The sequence below is a fragment of the Sapajus apella genome, unplaced genomic scaffold, assembly GCF_009761245.1.
Source record: "Sapajus apella isolate SASKATOON/1434 unplaced genomic scaffold, GSC_monkey_1.0 scaffold51, whole genome shotgun sequence".
Taxonomy (NCBI): Eukaryota; Metazoa; Chordata; class Mammalia; order Primates; family Cebidae; genus Sapajus; species Sapajus apella.
Window position 1 is genome coordinate 15,930,926 of NW_022436991.1, and position 14,921 is coordinate 15,945,846.

The 14,921-nt window shown below is 46.9% G+C and overlaps 1 protein-coding gene across 5 annotated transcripts in view; it reads left to right on the plus strand.

Annotated features, from left to right (window-relative positions):
* SRCAP (Snf2 related CREBBP activator protein) overlaps window positions 1-14,921 on the plus strand; it is a 44,120-nt gene that overhangs the window by 18,101 nt on the left and 11,098 nt on the right. For 4 of the 5 annotated variants that reach the window (XM_032243230.1, XM_032243233.1, XM_032243228.1 and 1 more), the window contains exons 17-26: window positions 1,599-1,735; window positions 1,827-2,013; window positions 5,442-5,611; window positions 5,974-6,239; window positions 6,452-6,739; window positions 7,345-7,509; window positions 7,787-7,972; window positions 8,191-8,457; window positions 8,811-10,291; window positions 14,642-14,907. In XM_032243230.1, the coding sequence (XP_032099121.1) occupies window positions 1,599-1,735; window positions 1,827-2,013; window positions 5,442-5,611; window positions 5,974-6,239; window positions 6,452-6,739; window positions 7,345-7,509; window positions 7,787-7,972; window positions 8,191-8,457; window positions 8,811-10,291; window positions 14,642-14,907 (3,413 nt within the window). The remainder of the gene's footprint in view (window positions 1-1,598; window positions 1,736-1,826; window positions 2,014-5,441; window positions 5,612-5,973; window positions 6,240-6,451; window positions 6,740-7,344; window positions 7,510-7,786; window positions 7,973-8,190; window positions 8,458-8,810; window positions 10,292-14,641; window positions 14,908-14,921) is intronic. The other variant, XM_032243229.1, reaches the window with a different exon arrangement.

The following is a 14,921-nucleotide window of genomic DNA, read 5'->3' on the forward strand; positions in this document are numbered from 1 at the left end:
TTTTGAGTAGATTGATACTGCTGATTGGTTTCTGCTTGGATTTCTCTTTATCTGGATTTTTTCAACTTTATATTTTCAGTGTTTCTCTTTCTCTGATCTTTGGCTCCCTCCTCTTTTGCCCAGCTTTTATTTTTTTTTATTTTTTATTTTATTTTTTTTTTGAGACGGGGTTTTGCTCTTGTTACCCAGGCTGGAGTGCAATGGCGCGATCTCGGCTCACCGCAACCTCCGCCTCCTGGGTTCAGGCAATTCTCCTGCCTCAGCCTCCTGAATAGCTGGGATTACAGGCACGCGCCACCATGCCCAGCTAATTTTTTGTAGTTTTAGTAGAGACGGGGTTTCACCGTGTTGACCAGGATGGTCTCGATCTCTTGACCTCGTGATCCACCTGCCTCGGCCTCCCAAAGTGCTGGGATTACAGGCGTGAGCCACCGCGTCCGGCCTTGCCCAGCTTTTAAATAACATCTTTCAGCATTCTGTTCTTCACTTTTTTGTGTTCTCAGTCTGTGTATCTCACAGGTCTACTCATTGCTAAGGCTTTGACTGTTTCGTTTTTTGAGATGGAGTCTTACTTCGCAAATCTCAGCTCACTGCAACCTCCGCATCCCAGATTTAAGCGATTATTCTGTCTTAGCCTCTTGAGTAGCTGGGACTACAGGCGCATGCCACCACACTCGGCTAATTTTTGTATTTTTACCAGAGATAGGGTTTTTCACCATATTGGCCAGGCTGTTCTCAAACTCCTGACTCATAGTCTGCCTGCCTTGGCCTCCCAAAGTACTGGGATTATAGGTGTGAGCCACTGTGCCCGGCGGCTTTGACTATTTCTTATGTGATAAAGACTCCAATGTCTACTAAAATCCCTTGACTTTCTAGATCACTTGACTCATTTAAATTTCTGATTTCATATCGTTAATTGAAAGCTCCTCTTGAACTGAACTCACACTGTTCTTTTTTTTTTTATTAATAGAGAAAGGGTTTTTCCATATTGGTTAGGCTGGTCTTGAACTCCCATAAGTCACTGTGCCTGCCCCAAACTCACTGTTCTAAGCCAGACATCTCTAGCCTATAGCCTATTATTTCTACTTCATCTTGGTCAATCACTATCATTTGTAAACTAAGCTAGAAAACAGGAAGTCTTCTGTAATCCGTAACTATTGCTTTTCCTTCATTTACCTCCCTTCCTTCACTTTTTCCATGTCACTGTAGACATTGATGACTGTGTCCTATCAGATTTAATCTTCTGAGATTACAGATTTGCCTTTTATCTCCTGTCAAGGCCACAATTTTTGTTCTTCTAGATTTATTTTGATCATCTTGTAAACTTAAAATCACTCATCAAAATGTAGTTTGAGTTCTGCGTAGTTGGTCTGCCCACAGTGCTTCCTTACGTCACTTCCTGTGTCGTAGTGTCATTTTCTTTGTGTCTGTCTCCTTCAGCAGACAGTAAATCTCTTGAAGGCTTGCTGTTGACTCATCTTTGTGTCGTTGCTGTCTGACATAGTGTGCTGTATGGCTCCATTAGTGTTTGCTGAGGGGCTTAGGCTGGGGCTCAGTGCCTGAGTTCTCCTATTAGCCTCCCACTTATTTGCTTTCAGGTTTTGAGGCCTTTTTTACTGCGCCGAGTTAAGGTGGATGTTGAGAAGCAGATGCCCAAAAAGTATGAGCATGTTATCCGCTGCAGGCTCTCCAAGCGTCAACGCTGTCTCTACGATGACTTCATGGCACAGACCACGTAAGGGAGGAAGAAGGGTGGGTCCTGGGACTTGAGCATGGAGTGTAAGTAGCTGTTAGGATGTCCTATTTATTTTTCCTCTTTCCCCCAGAACTAAGGAGACGCTAGCCACAGGCCATTTCATGAGTGTCATCAACATTTTGATGCAGTTGAGAAAAGTTTGCAATCATCCAAATCTGTTTGACCCTCGACCTGTTACCTCCCCTTTCATCACCCCAGGCATCTGCTTCAGCACCGCCTCTTTGGTGCTAAGGGCCACTGATGTCCATCCCCTCCAGGTAAGTATGACTCTGTTAATGTAAAATGTAAAGGCTATTGGAATTACCCCAACCATGTACCTCTTTTTGTTAGACTAGGGTCTGACTTTTTGCATCCTTACTACTCCTCTAAGTATCATTCCCTTATTTTTATTTGTATTCTAGGCATGTGACTTAACGATGGTTTGGCTTAATATTTTCTGACTTTACTATGTATTAATCAGGATGCAACCCATTGTAAATTGAGGAGCATCTGGACTTAGAATGGTTCAACTTAAAATTTTTTACTTTTTGATGGGCTTATTGAGGATATTAAAGGGTATTACATTCTCAACTTGCTGAGGGTTTATTGGGATGTAACTTCATTGTAAGTCCAGGAGCATCTGCACCACATTTTGTTTATCTGTTCATCTGTCAGTGGGCACTTGGATTGTTTTTACCCTTTGGCTGTTGTGAATAAGGCAATGAACACAGGTGTACAAATATTTCTGCTTTGTTATTTGGTTATTTACTTAAAAGTGAAATTGCTGTAACATATGGTAATTACGTTTTTACATATTGGAAAAACCTCTACATGTATACTGTAGTAGCTGCACAGTTTACATTTCCACCCCAGCAGGACACAAAGGTTCTAATTTCTCCACATCCTTGCCATTACTTGTTACTGTTTTTTGTTTTGTTTTGTTTTGGTTTTGTTACACCCATATTAATGAGTGCGAATTGGTATTTCATTGTGGTTTTGGTTTGCATTTCCTTGATGAGTGCTGTCAGGAATCTTTTCATGTGCTCATTGGCCATTTGTATATATCTTTGGAGAAATGTCTATTGAAGACTTTGCTAATTTGGGGGCTTTGTGTGGTGGTTGTTGAGTTGTAGGACATTATATACTTTGGAAATTAACCCATTATCAGTTGTGTAACTTGGAATTACTTTGTTACATTCCATGAGTTGCCTTTTCACTCTGTTGATAGTGTCTTTTGATGCACAATTTTTTTTCTTGGAGGTTTTTTCCAGAGACAAGGTCTGTCTCCAGTGGTGTGATCATAGCTCACTACAACCTTGAACTCCTGGGCACAAGCAGTCTTTTTGCATCAGCCTCCCAACTAGCTGGGACCACAGGCATGCACTACCACGACTGGCTAATTTAATTTTTTTTTTTTGAGACAGAGTCGCCTTGTTGCCAGGCTGGAGTGCAGTGGCGCAGTCTTGGCTCAAGCTGCAACCTCCACCTCCTGGGTTGAAGTAATTCTCCTGCCTCAGCCTCCTGAGTAGCTGGGAGTATAGGCACGTGCCACCATGCCCAGCTAATTTTTGTATTTTTTGTAGAGACAGGGTTTCACCATATTGGCCAAGATGGTCTCAATCTCTTGACCTCATGATTCACCTGCCTTCGTCTCCCAGAGTGCTGGGATTACAGGCTTGAGCCACTGCAGCTGACCCCGCTAATTTTTTTTCTTTTTCGTTTTCTTGTAGAGATGGTGTGTTACCATGTTGCTCAGGCTGATCTCAAACTCCTGGGCTGAGTAGCTGGAACTATATGCATGGACCACTATGCTTGACTGATTTTTTTATTTTATTTTATTTTGTAGAGATGGGGTGTTGATATGTTGCGTAGACTGGTCTTGAACTCCTGGCCTCAAGTGGTCCTTCTGCCTTGGCCTCCAGAAGCTCTGGGATTATAGGCATGAGCTACCACACCTAATTCTAAATTTTTTTTTTTTTTTTTTAGATGGGGTCTTGCTCTGTTGCCAGGCTGGAGTGCAGTGGCACAATCTCAGCTTACTGCAATCTCCACCTTCCGGGTTCAAGTGATTCTCCTTCCTCAGCCTCCCAGAGTAGCTGGGACTACAGGCATGCACCACCACACCCAGCTAATTTTTTGTATTTTTAGTACAGATGGGGTTTCACCATGTTGGCCAGGATGGTCTTGATCAGTTGACCTCATGATCTGCCCGCCTCAGCCTCTCAAAGTGATGGGATTACATGAACCACTGCACCTGGCCTTTATTTATTTATTTATTTATTTTTATTTTTTATTTTTTATTTGAGACAGAGTCTTAAGTCTGTTGCCCAAGCTGGAGTGCAGTTATGCAATGTGAGCTCACTGTAACCTCCGTTCAGATGATTCTCCTGGGTTCTAGTGATTCTCCTGCCTCAGCCTCCTAAGTAGCTGGGACTACAGGTGTGTGCCACGATGACCAGCTAATTTTTGCATTTTTAGTAGAGATGGGGTTTCACCATGTTGCCCAGGATGATCTCAAACTCCTGACCTCAGGTGATCTGCCCACCTCAGCCTCCCAGTGTGCTGGTATTACAAACGTGAGCCACTGCACCTGACCCCACTTTAAATTTTGGATGTAGTCCAGTTTATTTTTTTCTTTTGGTGCCTGTGTCTTTGGCATTATATCCAAGAAATCATTGTCGAATTGGCATCTTTGACACCGTACATTGTATTATTGCTCTTTTTTTTTTTTTTTGAGACAAGAGTCTCACTTTGTTACCCAGGCTAAAGTACAGTGATGCAGTCTCAGCTCACTGCAACTTCTTTCTCTTGGGTTCAAGTGATTCTTCATTCTGTGCCTCAGCCTCTCAAGCATCTGGGACTACAGACATGCACAACCATGGTGATTATATTTTTAGTAGAGATGGGGTTTCACCATGTTGGCCAGGCTGGTCTCCAACTCCTGGCCTCAAGTGATCTGCCTGCCTCGGCCTCCCGAAGTAATAGGATAACAGGTGTGGGCCATGGTGCCCGGCCTATTATTTATTTTTTTACTTTTTTTTTTTTTTTTTTGAGACAGGGTCTTGTTCTGTGATGCAGGCTGGGGTGCAGTGGCATGATCATAGCTCACTGCAGCCTCAACCTCCTGGGCTCAAGAAATCCTCCTGCCTCACTCAGCCTCCTGAGTAGCTGGGACTACAGGTGCACACTACCATGCCCGGCTAATTTTTGTATTTTCTGTAGAGATGGTGGTCTCACCATGTTGCCTAGGTTGATGTCGAATTCCTGGGGTCAAGCAGTCCCCCAGCTATGGCCTCCCAAAGTGCTGGGATTACAGGTTTAAGCCACCCCGCCCAGCCTTTTATTTCAGAGTAAGGGTGTACATGTACAGGTTTTCTTACGTGGGGTATATTGGATGATGCTGAGGTTTGGAGTACAGTTGATCCTGTCACCCAGGTTGTGAGCATGGCACCCAATAGGTAGTTTATCAGCCCTTTCCCACCATCCCCCCCATAGTAGTTTCTGGTGTGTATTGTTCTCATCTTTATGTCCATGTGTACCCAATGTTTAGCTCCTGCTTGTGAGTGAGAACATGTGGTATTAGGTTTTCTGTTTCTGTGTTAATTCACTTAAGGATAATGGCCTCCAGCTGCATTGATGTTGCATTGCAAAGGATGTGATTTTGTTCTTTTTTTGTGACTGTGTTTTGTGTTCTTTCTTGTGGCAGCGGATAGACATGGGTCGATTTGACCTTATTGGCCTGGAAGGTCGTGTCTCTCGATATGAGGCAGACACATTTCTGCCCCGGCACCGCCTCTCTCGCCGGGTACTGCTAGAGGTGGCTACTGCTCCTGACCCGCCACCCCGGCCCAAGCCAGTCAAGATGAAGGTCAACAGGTATAAGGACTAAGGAATGAGGGGGTGGTTCCTAGGATAAATGGCTGAAAGCTGGCTGGAGGGGATCTGGGGTGGGAAGAAAAGAGTTGGATGCATAGCTGGAAGGTGCAGACATGCGGAGCGAATCAGGGAGAGAATAACTGGAAGAGGGTACTGGGATGGGCTTTTGTGTTTGTCACTTTTTCTCCCTTTCTGTCTGTTGGATGCTTTCTGATTGTCTCAAGTTCCTATCCCTCTTTTTCCTTTGGGTCTCTTTCCTTTCCTTTGCTTTTATAATGTTTTTTGGTTCATTTTCTTCCTTCTTTGATTTTGCTACCCCTAATTCTTCTCTCCCTACCCACTCCCTTAATTTTTCCTCTTAGGATGCTACAACCAGTACCTAAGCAAGAAGGCCGGACAGTGGTGGTGGTGAACAACCCACGGACGCCCCTGGGCCCTGTCCCAGTTCGACCCCCTCCAGGTCCTGAGCTCTCAGCCCAGCCCACCCCTGGCCCAACCCCCCCAGTGCTGCCAGCACCACTGATGGTTTCAGCCTCACCTACTGGGCCCCCGCTTATTCCTGCATCTCGGCCTCCTGGCCCTGTCCTCTTGCCTCCACTGCAGCCCAACAGTGGTTCTCTCCCTCAGGGTGAGTTGAAAGGGAGCTAAGGATGACGCATGGTGCTTCAGAAAGGTTGTTCAGACTGGGGAAGAAGTAGTGAAATTAAAGGGTTTGAGGAGCTGGGTTGGGGACAGGGGTCTAGTATTTGATGGGTTGGAAGCGGGTATGGAGGCTTCTGGGACCAGGCTAAGGCTTTAGTCAGGGTTTATCTGACAGGTTTTTTTGCTTTGTGTCTACAGTGCTGCCATCCCCCCTGGGGGTCCTGAGTGGGACCTCACGGCCTCCCACACCAACCTTGTCCCTAAAGCCAACACCACCTGCCCCAGTTCGCCTGAGCCCAGCCCCACCTCCAGGCTCCTCTAGCCTGTTGAAGCCCCTGACAGTGCCACCAGGCTACACCTTCCCTCCTCCTGCTGCCACCACCACCTCTACCACTACGGTAACTGCTACCACCACAGCAGTGCCAGCTCCGACTCCTGCACCACAGCGCCTCATTCTATCTCCTGATATGCAGGCTCGCCTGCCCTGTAAGTTCCCAGGGCTCTGTGGTGAGGGACTTGAGATGGAAGGAAAACTCAGGACCATGAGAGCATCAGATTTTAGGCAGCTTGGGTCAGGCATGATGGCTCATGCCTATAATCTCAGTGCTTTGGGAGGCCAAGGTGGGAGGATTGCTTGAGACAGGAGTTTGGAGGCTGCAGTGAGCCATGCCTGCACCACTGTAATCATGAGCAAGACCCTGTCTCAGAAAAAATTTTAGCAGCTAACACATGTTAGTTATTATGCCAGACATTGTTAAATCGTAATTAAGAACCCTTAAAGAATTGATACAGGGAGATTACACATAGATGAATAAATAGTGGTAAGCCTAGCAGTAGAAAAATATTTTGATAAAAGGGTAGTGTAGAGCAGAGGGTGGTGGTTAGCTCAGTCTGGTGGCAGGCCATGTTAGAGGACATAAAGGAGATTTGAAGGAGTAGGTGGAGGCTGAATGGTTGGGGCATGGTAAATTGTGGGAAAGGCTTGGTTGTTTGAACTGGACACTTTGGGGGAGAAGTGTGCTTCATGGGGTCTATGAAATGGTGTTGAGCAGGATGAGCATGGTGTACAATAAGGTCTTCTCTGTTTTTAGCAGGTGAAGTGGTCAGCATCGGGCAGTTAGCCTCACTGGCACAACGTCCAGTGGCTAATGCAGGGGGAAGCAAACCTCTCACCTTCCAAATCCAGGGCAACAAGCTGACTTTGACTGGTGCCCAGGTGCGCCAGCTTGCTGTGGGGCAGCCCCGCCCGCTGCAAAGTAGGTAAAACCCACCCCCTGTCCTGCCTTCTTCCTCCTCTTCCCTGTCTCTCTGTTTTTGTGACTTTTTTAGATGTCAGCCTTTATGTTTCTTGCCCAAGCTTTTGGTGGGTGGGGCCAAAGGGCATGGTTGGAGGAATCTTTCATAAAGATAGGGAAAGAGTACATTCTAGAGAATTTATTCCCTCTCTGTTCTTTCCCTCTCTTCTTGCCTTGCCTCTGCCCTCCTCAGGCTGATAGCTGCTTCTCTCTCTCTTTCTCTCTTCCCTTAACCCAGGGAATGTGGTGCATCTCGTGTCAGCAGGGGGGCAGCACCACCTCATCAGCCAGCCTGCCCATGTGGCCCTCATCCAGGCCGTGGCCCCGACCCCTGGCCCTACCCCTGTTTCTGTGCTGCCTTCTTCGACCCCCAGCACCACCCCTGCCCCCACTGGCCTCAGCCTTCCGCTTGCTGCTAACCAGGGTGAGGCTCCTGGCCTTCCTACTTACTTAACCCTTGTTGGCCTTGGTCCTTCCAGGCATGCGCTGGGCTACTGTCTGTCCAGCCTTCCCACAGTGTTGTTTTCCCTTGCAAATATCTCCGATATCTGTCTGCCACCTTCTCCTGCCCCTGGACTTCTTCCATCCTTTGGGTCTCTTGTTTCTTTTCTGCCTTCCTCTCAGTGTAGCTTCCTCTTGCAGTGCCACCAACCATGGTGAATAATACAGGCGTGGTGAAGATTGTAGTGAGACAAGCCCCTCGGGATGGACTGACTCCTGTTCCTCCGTTGGCCCCAGCACCCCGGCCTCCGAGCTCTGGGCTTCCAGCTGTGTTGACTCCACGCCCCACATTAACCCCTGGCCGGCTACCCACACCTAGTCTGGGTACTGCCCGAACCCCCATGCCCACACCTACTCTGGTGAGGCCTCTTCTCAAGCTGGTCCACAGTCCTTCACCTGAAGTCAGTGGTGAGTCCAGGTGGCTGAGGCCAGAAATATTTGCCTGGAATGGAGATGAGATGGCGTAGCCTGAAGGTTTCTTAGTTAGCACAGGTCTCTTCATATCGGCGTACTGCCTTGATTGGCAGTTGACCCCGGAACTGGGCTGCGTGAGCCCTGACCTAATTTAGAGATACATTTGTTGGAATCTTAGAGGGGAAGAAAATCTAAAATTGTCAGATTACTTGGATGTTTGACTTCATTTTGTAGGAGTGAATGCTTGCTGTGAAAGGGGAAGCTTGGGGGTCAGGAAAAGGTGGGACAGGGTAGTAGACAGGATCAGGAAAGTAATTCTGAGGCTAACTCATCTTCTCTCTCCACAGCTTCAACCCCCGGAGCTGCCCCCTTGACCATCTCTTCTCCTCTCCATGTGCCATCCTCACTCTCTGGGCCAGCCTCTTCTCCAATGCCAATTCCCAACTCTTCTCCCCTTGCTAGTCCTGTGTCCTCTACGGTCTCAGTTCCAGTATCATCTTCACTCCCCATCTCTGTCCCCACCACGCATCCTGCCCCAGCCTCGGCTCCACTCACCATCCCCATGTCAGCCCCCTTGCCTGTTTCGGCTTCGGGCCCAGCTCTGTTGACCAATGTGACTCCACCACTGGCACCTGTTGTCCCAGCAGCTCCTGGACCTCCCTCCTTGGCACCAGCTGGGGCTTCCCCATCAGCATCAGCCTTGACTCTAGGTTTGGCCACAGCTCCGTCCCTGTCTTCATCTCAGACACCTGGTCACTCTCTGTTGTTGGCTCCCACCTCTTCACATGTTCCAGGGTTGAACTCAGCCGTGGCCCCTGCATGCTCACCGGTCCTGGTGCCGGCTTCAGCTCTGGCCAATCCCTTTCCGGCAGCACCAAATCCAGCTCCAGCTCAGGCTTCCCTTCTGGCTCCAGCATCTTCTGCATCTCAGGCTCTAGCCACCCCTCTGGCTCCTATGGCGGCTCCACAGACAGCAATTCTGGCTCCTTCTCCAGCTCCTCCTCTGGCTTCTCTTCCAGTCCTGGCACCATCGCCAGGTCCTGCTCCTGCCCTGGCTTCATCGCAGACTCCAGTTCCAGTTATGGCTCCATCATCTACTCCAGGAAACCCTTTAGCCTCAGCTTCACCGGTACCAGCTCCAACCCCTGTGTTGGCTCCATCATCAACTCAAACTATGCTACCAGCCCCAGTTCCATCACCTCTCCCAAGCCCGGCTTCTACGCAGACACTGGCCCTAGCCCCAGCTTTAGCACCCACTCTTGGTGGCTCGTCTCCGTCTCAGACACTCTCTGTGGGAATGGGGAACTCCCAGGGACCCTTTTCAACTCAGACATTGTCATTGACCCCAGCATCATCCCTGGTACCAACTCCAGCCCAGACACTGTCTTTGGCACCAGGACCACCACTGGGTCCAACTCAGACGCTGTCTCTGGCTCCAGCTTCTCCGATGGGCCCAGCCCCAGCTCACACGCTGACTTTGGCTCCAGCATCGTCATCTGCTTCACTCCTGGCCCCAGCTTCAGTGCAGACACTGACCTTGAGCCCTGCCCCCATTCCTACCCTGGGCCCGGCTGCAGCTCAGACCTTGGCGCTGGCCCCAGCCTCTACACAGTCCCCAGCTTCCCAGGCATCTTCCCTTGTGGTTTCGGCATCTGGTGCCGCTTCCTTGCCTGTCACCATGGTATCCCGGCTGCCTGTTTCAAAGGATGAGCCTGACACACTGACATTGCGCTCTGGTCCCCCCAGCCCTCCCTCCACTGCTACCTCGTTTGGTGGCCCCCGGCCTCGACGCCAACCCCCCCCACCACCTCGTTCCCCTTTCTATCTGGTAAGTTTTACTTCCTTGAAGAAGGAACAGGAAGTTGAGTTTCTTAGGTGTGTTGGTAGGGTGGATGGAACAAATGATTCACATTTAACCTGGTGAAGTACAAAGCTTTAATGTTATGGACCAAGTACTTGAGTGACATTTGGACAAGTGCCTTCTTTTCCCTGGGTGTGTACCCTTACCTGTAAATTGGGAGTAATAATCCATGGGATTTCTCAGTGAGGTCATTGAGGACAAAATGTGCTTTTGCAAGTATTAATCACAAGACTTTTTTGTTACCAGTGGTCTCTTTAGTTCTTGCTTGCTTTATGAATTAGTGTTGGCATTCAACTGCTCCATTTTACAGATGAGGAAACTAGCCTACTAAATGATGTTCTAGAGGTTACACGATTCACAGGATCACAGATGTGCTGACTCCATTGCTTTCTCCTCTTCTCTACAAGAGGCGGTCCTCAGAAACAGGAAGACTTTTCAGTTGCTAAAACCATCACTGTCATTAAGTATTTGAACTTCTAAGGGGGCAAATGACACTGTAGAATATAATTCACTAAAGATCATGAGCCTCTGACCCTGACAGCCATCTTTTCCCTTTTTTTTTTTTTTTTTATTAAGATCTTGTTGCAATCTTTTGCCATTTTTTAACTTGCATGGTAATAAGTGGGCAGTAAAAGGAACTCTTCTTTGTCCCTTTTATGATTTCTGGTATCTTTTTTCCTGTATTCTATATACAGGCTCATGTCTGTGTGTTTGAGTTAAACTCACAGTTCATCTTAACCCAGAACTAAGGAGAAGGAAGGTCCAGCAGGTCCCTCCAGGCCCTCTGGCTTTTCCTCACTGTCATCAGAGCTGCTGCTTACTCTTTGCTTCATGCCTACTCCCCCACCCTCCACCAGTGCCATTGACTCCACCTTTGGTCTTTACCTGATACTGCCAGGTTGGTCCTGGCCAGTTCAAAGTAGAGAGTAGAGGGAGAAAAGCCAAGGGTGGCAACCTGTAGTCCGCTGAATTTTTCCCTCCCCATTTTGGATGATACATTGAATTTTGATTGCTCTGCAAGTAGAGAATAGTTTTTTGCCACTTATTTTTAGACAGTTTGAGCTATAAATCATACACCATGCAATCTACTCATTTAAACTGTACAATAGCTTTTTTTTTTTTTTTTAAATAGAGATGAGCGTCACACAGTGTCGACCAGGCTGGTTTCAAGCTGGCCTCAAGTGATCCTCCCATCTTCGCCTCCCAAAATGCTGGGATTATAGATGTGAGCCACCACGCCTGGCCGTAAACTTACAGTAGCTTTTTAATATATTCATGGAGTTACACAATCATCAACACAATCAACTTAGAATCCTTCCATGCCCAAAAAAGAAATGCTACCCCTGTTAAACATCATTCCCCAACCCCTCCATCCCTCCAGTCCTGAATGACTAATATTGTACTTGTTTCTCTAGTTTTGCCTGTGGAGTCATAATGTGTAATGTATGGTCCGTTGTGACCGGCATTTTCCACTTAGAGTAATGTTCTTTGAAGTTTATTGTGTTATAGCATATATTAGTACTTCATTTCTTTTTATGTTGAATGATATTGTATGGACACCATATGAGGCTCTGACCTTCCTTCCTTGAGTTGATGGAAACGTGTGTTACTTCTGCTTTATGGCTATTGTGAACAATGCTGCTGTGAACATTTCATGTACAAGTTTTTGTATGGACAGGTGTTTTCAGTTTCTGTTAACTGAGGAGAATAATTGCTGGGTTATGTTGTAACTAAATTTTAACTGTAAGGAACTGCCAGACTTTTCCAAAGTGGCTGTGGCATTTGACATTACCACCAGCAGTCTGTGAGGATTCCAGTTTCTCTACATCTGAGCCAATACTTTTTTTTTTTTTTTTGGAGTCTCTCTCCGTCACCCAGGCTGGAGTGCGTTGGCATGATCTTGGCTCACTGCAACCTCTGCCTCCCAGGTTCAAGTGACCCTACCTCAGCCTCTCTCATAGCTGGGATTACAGGTTTGCACCACTGTGCCCAGCTAATTTTTTTGTGTTTTTATTTTATTTTTGAGATAGAGTCTTGCTCTGTTGCCCAGGCTGGAGAACAGTGATAGCATCTTGGCTCACTGCAACCTCTGTCTCCCAGGCTCAAATGATTCTCCTGTGTTAGCCTCTGGAGTAGCTGGGACTACAGGCATGCATTAGCATGCCCAGCCAGATTTTTTTGTATTTTTAGTAGAGATGGGGTTTCACCATCTCTACTAAAAATGTTAGTAGCTGGTTAGCCAGGCTGGTCTCAAACTCCTGACCTCAGATGATCCATTTGCCTTGGCCTCGCAGAGTGCTGGATTGTAGACATGAGCCACCACGCCTGGCCAGATTTTTTTGTATTTTTAATAGAGATGGGGTTTCACCATCTTTGCCATGCTGATCTCGAACTCTTGACCTCGAGTGATCTGTCTGCCTCAGCCTCCCAAAGTGCTGGGATTACAGGTGTGAGCCACCATGCCTGGCACGTCAACACTTATTTTGATTATAGCCATCCTGCTGGGTGTGTAGTAGTATTTTATTATGGTTTTCACTTGAATTTTTCTGTTGGCTAATGTTGAGCTTTATTTCATGTGGTTGAAATACCATGTTGGCCATTTGTGTATCTTTGAAGAAATATCTGTTCAGTTCTTCTGCCCTTTTAAAATGGGTTGTCTTTATCGTTATTGAGTTGTAAGAGTTCTTTATATATTCTGGTTATAGATCCTTTCTCAGATGTATGGTTTACAAATATTCTTTTTTTTTTTTTTTTTTTTTTTTTTTGAGACAAATGTCTCACTTTGTCACCCAGGATGGAGTACAGTAGCACTATCTCCGATCACTGCAGCTCCTGGGCTTAAGTGATCTTCCCATCTCAGCCCTCCAAGTAGGTGGGGCTGCAGGCGCATGCCACCCTGCCAGGCTGCTTGTTTTTTGTTTTGTTTTGTTGAGACAAAGTCTTGCTTTGTCCCCAGGCTGGACTGCAGGGGCACGATCTCAGCTCACTGCAACCTCTGCCTTTGGGGTTCAAGTGATTCTTCTCCCTCAGCCTCCCGAGTAGCTGGGACTACAGGCATGTGCCACCACACCCAGTTAATTTTTTTGTATTTTGTAGTAGAGACGGAGTTTCACCATGTTGACCAGGATAGTCTTGATCTCTTGACCTCATGACCCACCTGCCTCAACCTCCTAAAGTACTCGGATTACAGGCGTGAACCTCTGCACTGGGCATTTGTTTGTATATTTTGTAGAGATGGGGTTTTGCCATGTTGCCCTAACTGGTCTTGAATGGGAGCTTAAGCAGTCCGCCTAGGCCTCCCAAAGTGCTGGGATTATAGGTTAGAGCCACTGTGCCTGTCCAGATTTTCTCTTTTGCTACTATTGAGAGCTAGCCTCAAAAGGAACTAGCTCTTTGAGTCTATTGGTTTTTCCCTCTCCTAGGATACGTATCCTTTTTTCACTCACTTAGAGCACTTCAAGCTAAGAGGTGAAACTTGGTAGCAGTTAGGAAGGGAGATTTGGGACACTACTCTTCACAGTTATCTCCTGGGGTCTAGTCTCCCTCATTGTGTTTATTTCGTTAACAGATAAATGTGTTGAGAGCTAAATTGTGCTAATTACTGGTGATTATAGTGAGCAAGACACAATTCATGTTATGTGGGGCCTACCATTTTGTAGATAGATGTTAGTCAAATAATCATACAAATGTGTAACCACAGGCATAGTAAGTGATAGAAAGGAGAGTTAGGTGGTTTTATATACTGTGAAGCTGGAAGCACAGAGATGGAAAAGGATTGGGTTGGAGTCATTCATCCAGGTGTCTTCACTGCCGGGTTGCCCGTTTTCTCTCTCATAGTGATGAGACCCGGATGTCTGATTAGCTGTTCCCATTCCACTCCATTCTAGTCTGGCCCTTAGCAGAAACCTGTTCTAGATTTGATTGGCCTCTGTTTATCCTGGCCAGTGATTTGAAGAAAGCTTCTAATAATTATGGAATCATCACAAGAAGATAAGTTAGTCCTGGAGTTGAGTGTTACATAGGAAATGCCCACAAATTGTCCATTCTATAAATCAGTTGGAATTGTAGATCTTAATTTTGAGTATTCAGTCGTTCTGCTCTGATAGAATGCAAGGAAAGATCAGTTTTCTCTTGCAGAGAAGTTATTTAACATTGTGAAAGGAATAGTTCTCATTGATAATTTGGAAAACTACTAAAAGTACAGTGTATTTTTGGATCTCATGGTTTCTATATATTTATTTGTGTCTGGGAACTGTCGGGCTTTGATGTGGATTATGAGGGCACTGATTGCTTTATCTGTTTTTCTCTCATCCCCAGGACTCCCTGGAGGAAAAGCGGAAGCGGCAGCGGTCTGAACGCCTGGAACGGATTTTCCAACTTAGTGAGGCTCATGGGGCCCTGGCACCCGTGTATGGGGCTGAAGTCCTGGATTTCTGTACCCTGCCCCAACCTGTTGCCAGCCCCATCGGCCCTCGTTCTCCTGGCCCCAGCCACCCCACCTTTTGGACTTATACCGAGGCTGCCCACCGGGCTGTACTATTTCCCCAGCAGCGACTAGACCAGCTGTCAGAAATCATTGAGAGGTTGGCAGGGCTAA